Consider the following 13,792-nt stretch of genomic DNA (forward strand, 5'->3'; position numbering starts at 1 on the left):
GCACCCAGAGTGCTTTATATGGAATTAAATATTCATTCACGCTCACATGTTGCCACTGCTGCTATGGGGACGATTGATGGAAGCGTGGCAGCCAGTCTGCTCTGTTGCTGTGATATTTGTCAAAAGGAGAGTTAAAAATGACCAAACCTTCCTTTTGGGCTGTTTTTTATATCTTAAATTTCTGAGACTTTAAAGTGCAAAAGTAATAAAGTCAAAACATAATTTTACTTAAAATATTAAACAATTGTAGATTTTGTAAATTAGGTCATGTTTGACTAACTTATTCAAAGCTGGAGAAATTTGCATGATGTAAATAAAAAACTGTAATTCTCTGGTTGTTTTGCTAAGTAGCAGTAGTTTTGCTATCTTCAATGTCCTCCAGGATTATTGCTTGCCTAAAAATGCCAATTGGATTAATAAATGATCCAGTGCATATTCTAGATAAACTTTTCTGTCTTTGCCTCTCTTGCAGCTGTCATTCAGTTTGTTACTGACTTCAAAATTTAAATGTGTTCATATTTTCTAAATAAAATCACCTTTGTTTGGGAAGACCCTGAATTTTTTTCTTTTAATGTATGTTATATAAATGTATGAACTAATTACAGATTTTATTTTGATTACATTTTAGATACGATACCACCTTATCTGGAAATTAGTTTGGCACATTTAATAATCCAACTTTGGGAACCACTGCTTTGATTACATTTTTATTTTTAAATTATAGTGTTAACTTGCAATCCAATAAAAAAGGCAATATGCTTTTTTAATATCTAATGCAAACAACACATTTTTTAACCATAAAAAATAAACTTTCCCACATGGATTGTAAATCCATGTGAAATGTAAATGGATGTGAAAGTAAAATAAATGGCATTTTTGAATTAAAATAACAGTGGCAATAAAAAGGCACAAAACACAGAGTTTAGCCAAGCTGTGGGAACCAATAAACAACAAAAGCAATAATAAAAATTATTCTGACACCATTGTTACAAACTTAATTTGCAAATCCTCCCTCTCAAGCCAAAGGAAAGCATAACAAACATCACGCTCTGTGGAATCATCACAAAAATGTTGTCTTCCCACTTTGGCCTTGTAAAAAAACACAATTCTGCCCCTGCACACCACTGTAAGTCCCAGTAAACAACAGTTCCTATGCTCTGCCAGCTGAGCCACACAGCTGTGCATGCACACCTCCCATCAGGCCGGAGAGCATTTCTCTGGTTATAGATAGATGCCAGTGGAGAGTATCTATGAGCCTGGGAGCAGACAGTCTGACTGAGATGTATTAAATTGCTCACACTATGAGACCACACAAACACAAACACATGCACTGGATGATTTGTGGGTCAGTCTCGGAGCTCACATGCCGACAGTCTGCTGACAGCCTCTGAATATTGAGAGCTATTTCTGCAGCCATGCCGTACACAAGCGCAGCCTTGGTGTTAACTGGATTTATCTGGAGGCTACAACAGGCATGTGTGACTTCTTACTAATAAATGTAGGAATCTCTGTGTGTTTGCTTTTTATTTCTAACAATATTTATCCAGTTATCTGTAGTAGTGGGCGTGTTGTAAAGGTGCTATTTGTTTCTCATAATGCTTTAACAACTCTGAATATCTTGGATTTAAGGCATTTAGGGGAAATCTGTACATTGCAAGTTAATTCTCAATATGTGGGAACGCGGCGAGATGTGAACATAGATGTTTAAAATATGCAAGTGTTAAACACAAGCCCAACTGGATTATATAGTAACTTGCTCCTTTAACTCACTTCTAGTGACGACACACATACATGTATTCTAAAGCTGTACTTTGTATTAAAAAAAAAAAGTTTTTTAAGCTTTCACATACAACTGTTTGCATGAAAAGATCTTAAGGAACATTGGTAAATTGTAGCGTCTGCCTGTAGTCTGCATTAAGTTTTTAAATCGACCTTTTTAAAATATGTACACAGTCTGGCTTATTTAACCTGGACTTTCTATCACTGACACACTATGGACCATAAAACTATAGAGGACCAGGAGGGCCTCTGCAATAGCAATATAGCATTTTGATAATGAGTAATTAATTCTGAAATAAAAATATAGATTGCTCTCATTGCTTAAACGGCCACACTTGTGTCTCTGTCTTGCATCTCTGATTTGGTGAAGAAGCAGCTCGCTAACAGCTAGCTAAAAAGGTCAACAGTACAGATGCCAACAATGCAAATACTTTAAGGAGACTGCTGCAGATCAGGCAAATTAAGGCATTTAAGTTTCTCTCAAAATTTGATGAAACTTCACTAAACCAAAGATGCAATACAGAGGAAAAAATGAGAATACTGCAAGAAAGTCAGAATTGACTATTTTTTTGTTGTTGTTTTCTTTTTTTTGTTTTTTTGCTACAGTGCAACTTGAAAAGCAATGATTTCAAGAAGAAAAAGTTCTCAGTAAGCAGCCGTCGGGCTCAAGGAATTGAATCCTTCAGGTAGTAAAACAGAAACAGGTGAGATGTACCTTGTTCTCTGAGTGGTTTAGGTCGGTCGTTTTGGCAGTGGCGTCCAGATCCGTCACTCCTCTGTTGAGGTTCAAATCCTCTACTCCTGGTAACTGGTTCGCCTCCTCTGCATCGATGTCTGTCTCCTCGGCGACGGTTGGCGTCTTCTCAGTGGCTGATTGTTCCTGAGCTGGGCCGAGAAGAGTACACACACATACAGATGGATAAGCACGCACGCCTGCATACACACATGGAGGAATGAGCATGTGCAAACACACATACATGGGCAGACACACATAAATTCATGTAAGAAACATTATTGTCATAGTAGCCTATGTATATGTTTTATAATTCTATTACCAAAAGCGTGACAAGAGCCAAAAAATGAGGAAAGGACATGGATGCCATCAGCACACGATTTTTTTCTCGTTAATTCAATGTTGTGTTTTATCTTTTAAGGAACTGTTACTATATTAGCAACATACAGTAATGGTGTGCGGTGAGTTTTGCAGAAAAAGATGGCAAAATCTCAAATCATGAATACTAAAACTGAGTAAAATAGTATGCTTTTATTTTTTTATTAAATTGCAAATGTACACATCAGTGCTTCTTTTCTCAATAGTCCAAGTTTATTCACATAACACATTTACAACAACCCTATTTTCCCAAAGAGTTGTCCAATGAAAAATATACAAGGAAGCACCTCCAGCACCTCTTCAACATGAGCCTACGCCTTCAGAGAGTGCCAGTGCTCTGGAAAACATCGTGCCTGGTCCCAGTGCCCAAAAAAGGACGTCCTACTGCACTGGAGGACTACAGGCCAGTAGCACTGACCTCTCACATCATGAAGGTCATGGAGAAACTGGTTCTGGCGCACCTCAGGCCACTGGTGAGCCAATCACAAGATCCCCTCCAGTTTGCATATCAGCCCCATGTTGGGGTTGATGATGCAATCATCTACTTGCTGCAGAGGGCCTACTCCTCCCTGGATAGACCTGACACATCAGTCCGCATCATGTTCTTCGACTTCTCCAGCGCCTTTAACACCATTCAGCCTGGACTGCTGAAGGCCAAACTGCTGGACATGTGGGTGAGTGCTCCCCTCGTCGCCTGGGTAGACGGCTATCTGACGGGCAGACCGCAGTTTGTGAGGTTACAGAGCTGTGTGTCTGATCGTCTGATCAGTAACATTGGGGCCCCCCAGGGAACTGTGCTGTCTCCCTTCCTCTTCACCACATATACATCAGACTTTAAGTACTGCACTGAATCCTGTCATCTGCAGAAATTCTCTGATGACACGGCCATTGTGGGATGTGTGGAGGGGGGGAGGGAGGCGGAGTACAGGGACCTGGTGGACCGCTTTGTGAGGTGGTGTGGGGAGAACCATCTACTGCTGAACGTGGCGAAGACGAGAGAGATGGTGGTGGACTTCAGGAGGAAAAAGCCTCTGCCCTCTCCTGTCTGCATCAATGGGACAGATGTGGACTCAGTGGACTCATACAAATATTTAGGCGTCACACTTAATAATAAGCTGGATTGGTCCACCAACACAGACGCCATTTACAAGAAGGGGCAGAGCCGGCTTTACTTCTTAAGGAGGCTCAGGTCCTTTCACGTCTGCAATAAGATGCTGCAGATGTTTTATCAGTCTGTTGTGGCGAGCGCCATCTTCTTTGCTGCAGTGTCCTGGGGTGCGGGCATCAAGGCAAAGGACGCCAACAGACTGAGGAAACTGATCAGAAAGGCAGAGTCTGCTGTCGGCTCTAAACTTGTCACCCTGGAGGAGGTGGTGGAGGAGAGAATGCTGGCAAAACTGCTGGCAATCAGGGACAACCCCTCCCACCCCCTCCATAACACACTGGACAAGCTAAAGAGCAGTTTTAGCAGCAGACTGATCCAACCCCACTGCTCTAAGGAACGGTACAGGAGATCGTTCCTTCCTGCTGCAATAAGACTCCATAACTCATCTACCTCTGCCAGAGACACGATCACACAACTGGACTAAGTCAATCACTGTACTTACTGCAACCTATAGTTGTCGCTCTGATAATATAATATTTGTATCCTTTGCACATCATTCAACATTCTGTATTATCTTTGCACTTCCTTTATTTACATAGTCATATTTACATATCAATATCTGATAGCTATTTTCATTATTACTTCATCTTGCCACTGCACTTTATCTGCCAATTCACTCTGTATTCATATTTTTTTTTTCTCTAACTTATTCCACTCTGGATTTTTTTTATGTTATTACTGGACTACTGTAACAACGCAATTTCCCTTCGGGGATAAATAAAGTTGTCTGTCTGTCTGTCTGTCTGTCTGAAAACAATGAAACACAAATATAACAAAACCAAAATAAAAAGTTAAAATTTAAGATAAGCGTCCAGGACAACTGTGTTCAAGAAACACACTCTAAAAACATTAAACCTAAAATAACGGCAATATTCCGGCAGATGTCGCTCCAGAAACATAATGTAGAAAAGACGGGGGAAACAAATGGAATCATTACAGTAAAACTCCAGGAAAATATAATCTATACTTTTACTCGGATATTTTGTTTTACTTTAACATTGATTTTAATGTTTATTGAAAGACGTTAGCAAATGTGATAACTAAATGGCTTATGGTGGTTCACTTTAACTGCCAATCTGGGGAAATATATAAATTAGGTTTGACATAATTTTTTTGTAAAAAGTGAAATTAAAAAAGTGGGTCTTAAGCAAGGATTTAAACCCAGAAAGTGTCTCAGCTGCTCTGATGTTAGGAGGCAGACTGATTTAAAAAACAGCCACCAAAAAAGCTCTGTCACCCCTGGATTTAAGGCTGGAGTTAGGAAACTCCAGACGGAGCTGGGCTGAAGACCTCAAAGCTCTAAATGAAGCATGCTGGTGTAGCAGCTCCAACAAGTATCATTGAGCTATACATTCAAGGCTTTAAAAACAACTAATACAATCTTGATCTGTGTCTTAAAACTATCAGTTTGTTTGGAGATGACTGACATTTCCACTGAGCGGTGTTAACCAAGGTTCAGGCATCTTCAAATGACCTGCACTTTCTGGTTCTGGACTTTAAATGCATATTTTACTATTTCAAGCGTGTTTGGTTCACCACACCAAGTGATTCACCACTGTTTGCTTCTTAACACTTGTTTTTCTTGACTGCAGTGCGAGAAGCTGCTGCTCATCCAATTCAAAGTTTAATCTAAAGCTGAGAACAGCTGTGATGTCAGAGTTGTAAAAGAATATCTACCAGCATTTTCTAACAACAGCATAGCTATTCATTGAGTTCCACTCTCTTCCCAACAGCTCCAGTCCATTCCCAACACCCAGGGTAAGAAAAAAGGAAAATAATTTAAATGTTTAAACTTCTTTTAATGTGTTTAATTAGCTACTTATTTTCTAATAAACTCATTTACTTCAGATGTGATCAAATTGACAAAATATTGTAAATAGCCCCACATTCCCTTTGCTGTATCTTTAACTGTCCATTCCTCCAGCATCTTCATCGCCCTCCTCTAACACTCATACTCTGCTTCCTCCTCCTGTGTTCCCCCCACCATTAGTACTGTCCTCTCCCCTCTACTTACACCTCATTTCAAACAGTCTGACAGGACCACAGTACTTCTTGTCCTCCCCCTAAATTACCTCATCCTTGATAACCTACTGCCAGCCTCCATCACCTTTTACTCCATCACCAGTCCTCTTTTCTACCCGGATATAAGGGCTGTGCTGTCCTGCTTGTCTCCTGCCTCTCTGCTGTTGGTGGGTTTCTTATGTTGTCTGACTTTCCCTGCTGAACCATCACGAAGTGCAGCTACTGAGTCCAGTCAGTCAATAAATTTATTCCATGTGTATTTTGTATGTTTTGCTCTAAAATGCTGTGAAAACGTTCTGGGATGAACTTGCTCTGTCCTTTCTCTTCTGCTCAACCCAGCTCTTCATCCTTCTTTTCATGTCTAATCCACTTCTATATTTAATCTTTTTTTGTCTTTTTATCCTCCTCCCAAGTTTCTTTTCCTTCTACTATCCATCTCTCCTTCCTCCTCTCCTCCAGCCCTCCATTCCTCTAATCCACTATCTCTCACTTTTCTGTCCCCGCTCCTTTCATTGCAACAATAATTAGTTCTCCAGATAAGCTCATTGGCTGTCCGTAATGCCTCTTGTGTTACTTAACACGCCATGACAGTGAATGCAAGTGTGTATGTGCAGGCCTCTCTTTGTATGCATGTGCGGTCTTCTCGCAATGGTTGTGGATGTACAGTTAAAATGCGTGGGTGATCTCTGGCTCATCAGGATGTGCAAGCGAGGTTGTCTCTGGAGGGCTGAAGGGGCTTTTGGAGATAACATGTTCCTGCTCTGCACTAACAGCATTGGGGAGCGCCACCAGTCTGGCTGCAGTAATGAGTGGAACAACTGTGTGTAAGACCCAGTTTGGGGACTCTTTCTTCTGCTGAATCCCCGTGTCCGTCCTCTTAGACCCTATTTAGGGCCACGTGTCGCAGGGCTGTGGGGAAAGCCCATCCTGTCCAGGCACGAGGCAGCAGATGAAAGTAGTGCAGCCCAAAAGGGCTGCCGTGCAGTGCGCTCCCTTCGGGCTGACTCATCCATGACATTTATTCCCACACTCGACTCCCCTCCTTGCCAAGATTAAGCACCTCTTTATCAGCATATGCGGACAGCAGGCAGTATGTGCAAAAAAAAAAAAAAAAAAAACTTGATTTCTGAAAGTTGTTAAATTAGAGATTAAACATATGTTGCAGAAGTTTGGCAAGATTATTTCTTTATTTGCTTTCTGGTGGGGAAAATGTGCTTGATTCCTCCTCAATGAAACTTTGGTTTGGTGAGTATCTCTGCTTTTAAGAGATTTCTGTACCAGCTAAGAATCATTTTCTTCTTATTTTCTGCAAATAGTATTTAGTTCTGTACAATCATTGGGTTGCCCAGCCTAAGAGTACTCATGTAAAGTATTTACAGACAGTTTCCCCCTATATTTACATATAGTTTAGTTCATAATTTAAGTGAAAAGCAGGACAAAATCCCCATAAATGCATACAAGGAAAAACTTTGTCTGAATCTCTTAAAACAGCTTTGAGATTCAAATGTGTGTTTCAGATCATTTTACTGTTGCAGAAATCATCTTGTTCTCATCTTCAGCCTTTTTATAGATGTTGTCATGTTTGCATCCAGAATTTTGGCAGTTTTATTAACTTCTTTCTTCCCTCTACCCATGAAATGTTAGCAGTGCCTCTGGCCCAAAGCATAATCAATCCACCCACAAGTTTAACAGCTGAAGAGATCTTTTAGAGATTTTAGCCCCACATCATCCACCTCTCGGATCTGAATCTAAATGCATCAGACTTTATTCCCATTGTTTACATGGATCCACAATTTAAGAAGAAAACCTTGCCACAAACAAGTAGCATTTGCCTTCCACTCCATGTATTCTAGTCCAGAGGGCAACCCTTATAAGTAATCTCCCAGAATGCACTGCACCAGTAAAATATTGGCGACCTCTGTAATTCAGAAATGTAGTAAATACATACAATTTTAAAGGTAATTAGGAATTTTCACGAGTCAGACACAATTAATTTTAGTAGAACAGGTCAATAACTACATGTTAAGGATAGTTATCGTTAGGTGAGTAGATTGCAAAACTTTTGGGAATTGCTGGTCCTGTTCTTTGGCATATAACCTTTATAAAGCATAAATAAACATATAGAGCATATAGACTACAGCTCCCTCCATCTCAAGATTTATGTCCTCTTTGCACAAGTATAGATTGCATGTACGAGTGGCAGCTAGATGTGGTCTTTGCAGTGTGTTAAATGGTGCCGTTTTGACCAAACACAGGTGAAACAATGAGACACAGTCGGGGACTCTTTGGTCTCTGCTGGTTTTTAACATGTGTGTCAGTACCTTGGATTTAACTAACTTTGCTTGACGATGAGTAACGGACCAAAAAACGAAATGAGCTCTGAAATGCTGAAAATTGTAGAGATAATATATTTGTTATTGAAAAAAAAAGAAAAAATAATCTAAGGACTCTTAATTACTGGGACACAAGAATCCCCAAATAAAAGGATGTCAATATGATTTGATTTTGCCACAAAATGTGATCCAGAGAATCTCTAATTAGTTTTTTTTTCTCATTTTTGTACACACGTTTTTTTTCAGCCAAAACTAAACAGAAGCTTTGACCCCTCCTTCAGCTTTATCACCACACAGCCTAAAACTAACACATGAAATCAGCCTGCTGTCATATCCCCTGCAATGCTCTCCTAATCATTAAGTAAACCTAAATTACCTGTTGTATATGTGTCAGAAAAACTTCCCATGAAAACAATTTTTGACTACTTTACATTAAACGGCTCCCTGAACTGATACACATATTTGGTACTGATATGATACATTGAATATCCAACAGCAACATTTTATATTTGGTACTGACACATGAATCTAGTTTAACAAAGGAAAATGAGTAAAAACAAACAAACAACAAAAAAAACCCATTTTTTTTTTTAAATTCTCTGTTTTCAGTCTATTTTTAGATGCTCAAAGCACCATGAACACCCTTTGTATAAAGCATGCATGTTTTACAGAGCGCCTGACGTGTGCCATGAAGTCTCACCTTCTAGCTGTAGATGGTTTATAAAAGAAGAAGGAAATGCTGTCAAATCAAAGCCAACCAGAACTCTTGACAGATGTACAGCATCCAAAGCCTCTCTGGTTCAACATGGTCTTATTCAGGAATCTTTGCTCAGAAAATACAGTCTTTAAATTTCCTCCATTGATCATTAATGTGACTGTTGCTCCTTTATTTTAATACATTTAGTTCCACTCTCTCCAGTGTCACCTTTTTGCCCCAACATGACTAATTTTGACTCCAAAAAAAGACCAAAACAGCAACAGGCAAATAGTGAACTTGAGCCTTCAGAGTGGCATTTCATGGGGCCCTAAGCAGGGCCCATAACTCCCCATCTGCTCCCTGGGCACCAAAACATGGCAACCCACTGCTCTCTAATAACTGTAGAGATGGGTAAAATGTAGGCTAATTTCTCATTCAGGATTAATAAAGAAACAAAAATCATTTTGATTATTATTATTTTACAAACAAATAAGTTTCAGTACATCATTTTAACAGTTCATAGTTGACACTTCGGACAGTCAGTGCTTCAGCTTTAATGTGAGTCACATATGCAGAATAAATTGTGTGATGAGACTGAGATGGTAAAAGCTGACCCCAGGGGAGGTTATTTTGTGCAGACGGGGAAGAACCAGTGCAGCCTGGTGCAGGTGCATCTGTCAGAGAGTCTATCAGAGAGTGATTGCAGCTATTCAAAAATAGAAAATCAGTTTTCAGGGAGAACAAACTGGTGGTTTGCCACAAATAAATGACTGAGTGGGAAACACAGTGGGATGTATGTTATTGTGTGTGTTGTGTACCTGCAACAGAGGAGTCAATGCCGTTCTTTTCGCCGTTTGAGTCCTCCTGTCCATCAGCGTTTTGATGTGTATGCTGCAGACTCAGTTTATGACAAACCTCAAATGCCTGGCCGACTGTCCGAACGATACGCATGGCCTGACTCTGTGAAGGAGGAAACACAAGTTAAGAAAGTCATCATTCTATTAAACTTCATCAAGTGTGGATTTTATATAAGGATAAATTCGATTTCTGAATTGAACCCATCTGGAAGCTGTGAACATGCTGTAGGAGAGACTAAATATAAGCACACACAAATTATAAGCAATAAACCTACCGCAAAGATCTGGGGGTACTTATTTCCACTGGTGATAGATGCAGATTGGTAAGACTCACCTTAGATTTACAAGTATTTTATATAAAACATCTGAAAAACACAGTTGTCTGTGTTTGAAATGTAACAGTGTACTACAAGTGGACTTTTTCTTCAGCTACCATTGCACTGACTTGGATTTGTCTGCTTATTCATCCCATCCGTCTGGCCTGCTCGGAAAAGGCAGGTCAAATGAAAACAGCTCAGGTGACTCCTGTCTATTCTCTACACTCTCTCGTCTGGCTTCTTGTTGCAGAAACAGCAGAGGAAAATATTTCATTTTAAAGCACTGACGCCTAGCTTCCAAACTCCACTCATTGTCAGCTGAATGAGCAGAAGAAAATCAAAGATCTGCCAAAGGGCAATCCTTTCTCCTAATAGTAATTAACTCCAGGTGGGTGTTTGGTCCCTTTTACTGTGAACAGGACCAAAGCATCTTGTGAATTTATACCCTATACCAGATGAGGAAAAAATAATTTCTTCTGAAGTAAACTGGTTGTGGTTACAATAAAGCTCCGTGCTCATCCCGGAGATGCTGAACCAAACACCCTCTACATGGTGAGGTTTGGCTCCAGTCTTGGTGGCTCACAGTGCAACTCATTATTAGCATTTTACTTTAATCAAATCATGGTGCTTCAGCTTCATTGATCTTTGAGTTGTTTCCAAAGCAACCAGCCAGACAATGCCACAATCAGCAAAAGGATCTTTAGCTGTTAATGTGCACCAGACGGGCCCCACTTCACATAACCCAGAACAACTACCGACCATGACCTAAGCTGCCTTTTTTTTGGCATTTAACTTACAATGGGCTCCATCTGGATTATGCCAAGTCCCATCTCAAACCAAAAAACAAAAAACACACATTTCTAAATGTACTGAAGCAGCAGATGGTAACTGCTGACCATTGAAAATCATCATTTGTACCTGCAGGACTGTTGTTTGCAAGACTTCACAGTGGGTTCTGGAAACATTTTTAGTAGTCCTGGATAATAATAACAATAATAATAATAATAATAATAATAATAATAATAATAATAATAAATCAAACTTGTATAGCGCTGATTTTGGACACTCGAAGATGCTTTACATATGAAATATAAACAATGATTAAAAGTTTGAATTGTGATTAATCGCTTGGTCTTTCTGTAATTAATCACGATCAATGCAAAATTTGACAATTTCAAAAGTAATGCATTGCACACTTTAATTTTAAAAGTACAGCTATATGAATGAAAGATAACAACTTTGGGTTTTTAGACATTTTGAACAGTTGTTAACAACAGTATTTATGCAGTAGCAATTAAATATTTCTTGTAAATCTCAACTTAATGTAATAAAATAAAAAATATATGAGAAAGAAAGATAAAATTTCAGGATTTATTTGTAAAAGGTAGTAAGTCAGGAGTACGATTTTCCTTTTGGAGCTTGATCAAGCCTTGAAAGTTGTTGTTGCCAATTCCTAAAGGTGTCCCAACTTTTCTTGATTACTTACAATTCTTCTTTATGCAATGTTGGAGCACACTGGGCTTTCATACTCCTGGGAGCATTGTTTGAACAGCAGTGCAGAAAACAGTGTGCTACTACAAAAATTGCAAGAAGAGGGCAATTAATAATGGATGACAGAACGACCATAACTTAAAAGTTTGGGTTGAGAAACTGCAAAGAAAGTCAAGGTGTCTGTGAGTACAGTCTCCTTCACCATCAAAAGGCACTAAGAAACTGTTGAAAACAGACAGAAATAAGTCTGGCTGAACCAGAACCACAGCTTCACAGAGCTTCTCCTTTCCAAGTCTGCCCCATATGAACCGTCTCTCTTTCAAAAGTTTGACTTAAGTTGTAATCTCTAAAGGTAACCTTTTCTAAACATAAAGAGGACACCCGTCCATGCTGCTGTAGAAAAGGCAGGAAATTTTCATGTAATCTGCGTGTGACCCAAAACTTTCCAACCAAGTGGGCAGTAGCTATTATAAATGCACTGACAACCCAAGAACTCCTGAATCACACTCCCATCCAAACGTAGCACCAAAAACACACCAGACCAACAATATGATGATTAGAAGAAGGAAAACAACATCTATATTTATTTTTGTCAAGTCTGATTCTGTGTTTTCCAAACATCTAAAAATCCTGTAGATTTTAGGTACATCCATCTCCCCCTTAATATTCACCATTTTTCCATTATTCTGGTTATGACTCAGAAGTAGGATGTAAGGAAACGACCTTGCAGGTTCAGAAACTGATCTTGTCTGACTGGAATATTATCCAACCCCCAACACTTAGTTTATTCCTATACCTGTGAGAAAACCAAGTTTTCAATCTGCCATGCAGAGAAAGTTCACCTCATTAACAATTATCTATTTAGTGATTGTAGGTTGATGATTTTTAAAACAATGTTATTGAAAGAAATGAAAAAATATGCAATTCCAGCAGGCACCTCGTCCCCATCTTTACTCTTTTGTTCAGAAAGCAGTGTGAGAGCACTACAGAGGTCAGGGCCGTTTGCAATAAAGCATTTCATGTTTACAGTCTAGTGTTAAGGCATTTATATTTTCACTATCACTGAACCTTAAGTTCTATCCTTAGAGCCTTCGAGGCAGGTGTAGGGCATCGTGATGTGAGCTCCAGTTTAATCAGCAGCTTGTTGGGGCGAATGGAAAATGATGCATAATAGCCGTTAAGACTAATTGGAATAAAAATATGCACATGCACAGACTTCTCTTTGTCACTGAAAGAAAGAAAATGGCTGACTTTTGCATTAGTTTCTAAACCATTAGTGATATATGTATAACTTACGAGATCAGATTCCGTGATGCAGCCTAGATTCTACTTGGGGTCAAAAAGATGAAAAATGAAAAAAATGGAGCTAAATAAAATAAAGAGTATGATAATAAACACAGAGGGGGGAAATCCATGGGATGGAAACAGGAAGCTCTTCATTTAACTTGAAAAATCTGGGATATTATATCATATCTGGGAAGTCTTATGGATGCAATGCAGCAGAAGTTGTTTTCTTTCCTCTTGGCAGCTGCCATGTATGTGGACCCACGGCGAGTAAATATAAATGGTTCATTCTAAGAGAATAAAAATATTCGTATTTATTTTAGTAATGTAATTAGTTACCAACAGAAATTTTAAACAATATATGAAATATTTCTGTCATTGACCTTTCATTTTGTTACACATGCTCCTTTAAGTCTCAAAGTTTTTACAGTTTCACCTTTTGTAAATGTGCAGTGACAGTAACAGAGATCCAGTTATTAAGACCAATTTTAAGGCAAATATTCTGTGTTGTTTATAAAACAGTTGAATAGATGGTCTCTTCCAGGACACTAATCTCTTGGAGTCTTCAGCATCCAAACACTTCTTCCCTGAGTCGGTTTCCCAGCTGATCTTCAATTTTGTCAGCTGACAGGGCAGCTAAGCGATTTGTCACTCAAACCCAAAGCGCCTTTACTCTGCTGCAAAGATGTGTAATAGTTTTTATGTTGGACATCTGTCATCATCTCGGTCTGGCTCT

General features: G+C 39.2%; 1 protein-coding gene across 4 annotated transcripts in view; it reads right to left on the bottom strand.

Moving 5' to 3' along the window:
- Positions 1-13,792, bottom strand: part of LOC121652732 (carboxyl-terminal PDZ ligand of neuronal nitric oxide synthase protein-like) — a 196,756-nt gene that overhangs the window by 66,158 nt on the left and 116,806 nt on the right. For 3 of the 4 annotated variants that reach the window (XM_042005671.1, XM_042005674.1, XM_042005673.1), the window contains exons 6-7: positions 9,926-10,067; positions 2,495-2,712 (exon numbers count right to left, since the gene is read on the bottom strand). In XM_042005671.1, coding sequence (XP_041861605.1) covers positions 2,495-2,712; positions 9,926-10,067 — 360 coding nt within the window. The remainder of the gene's footprint in view (positions 1-2,494; positions 2,713-9,925; positions 10,068-13,792) is intronic. The other variant, XM_042005672.1, reaches the window with a different exon arrangement.

Source organism: Melanotaenia boesemani, chromosome 14, assembly GCF_017639745.1.
Source record: "Melanotaenia boesemani isolate fMelBoe1 chromosome 14, fMelBoe1.pri, whole genome shotgun sequence".
NCBI classification, from domain to species: domain Eukaryota; kingdom Metazoa; phylum Chordata; class Actinopteri; order Atheriniformes; family Melanotaeniidae; genus Melanotaenia; species Melanotaenia boesemani.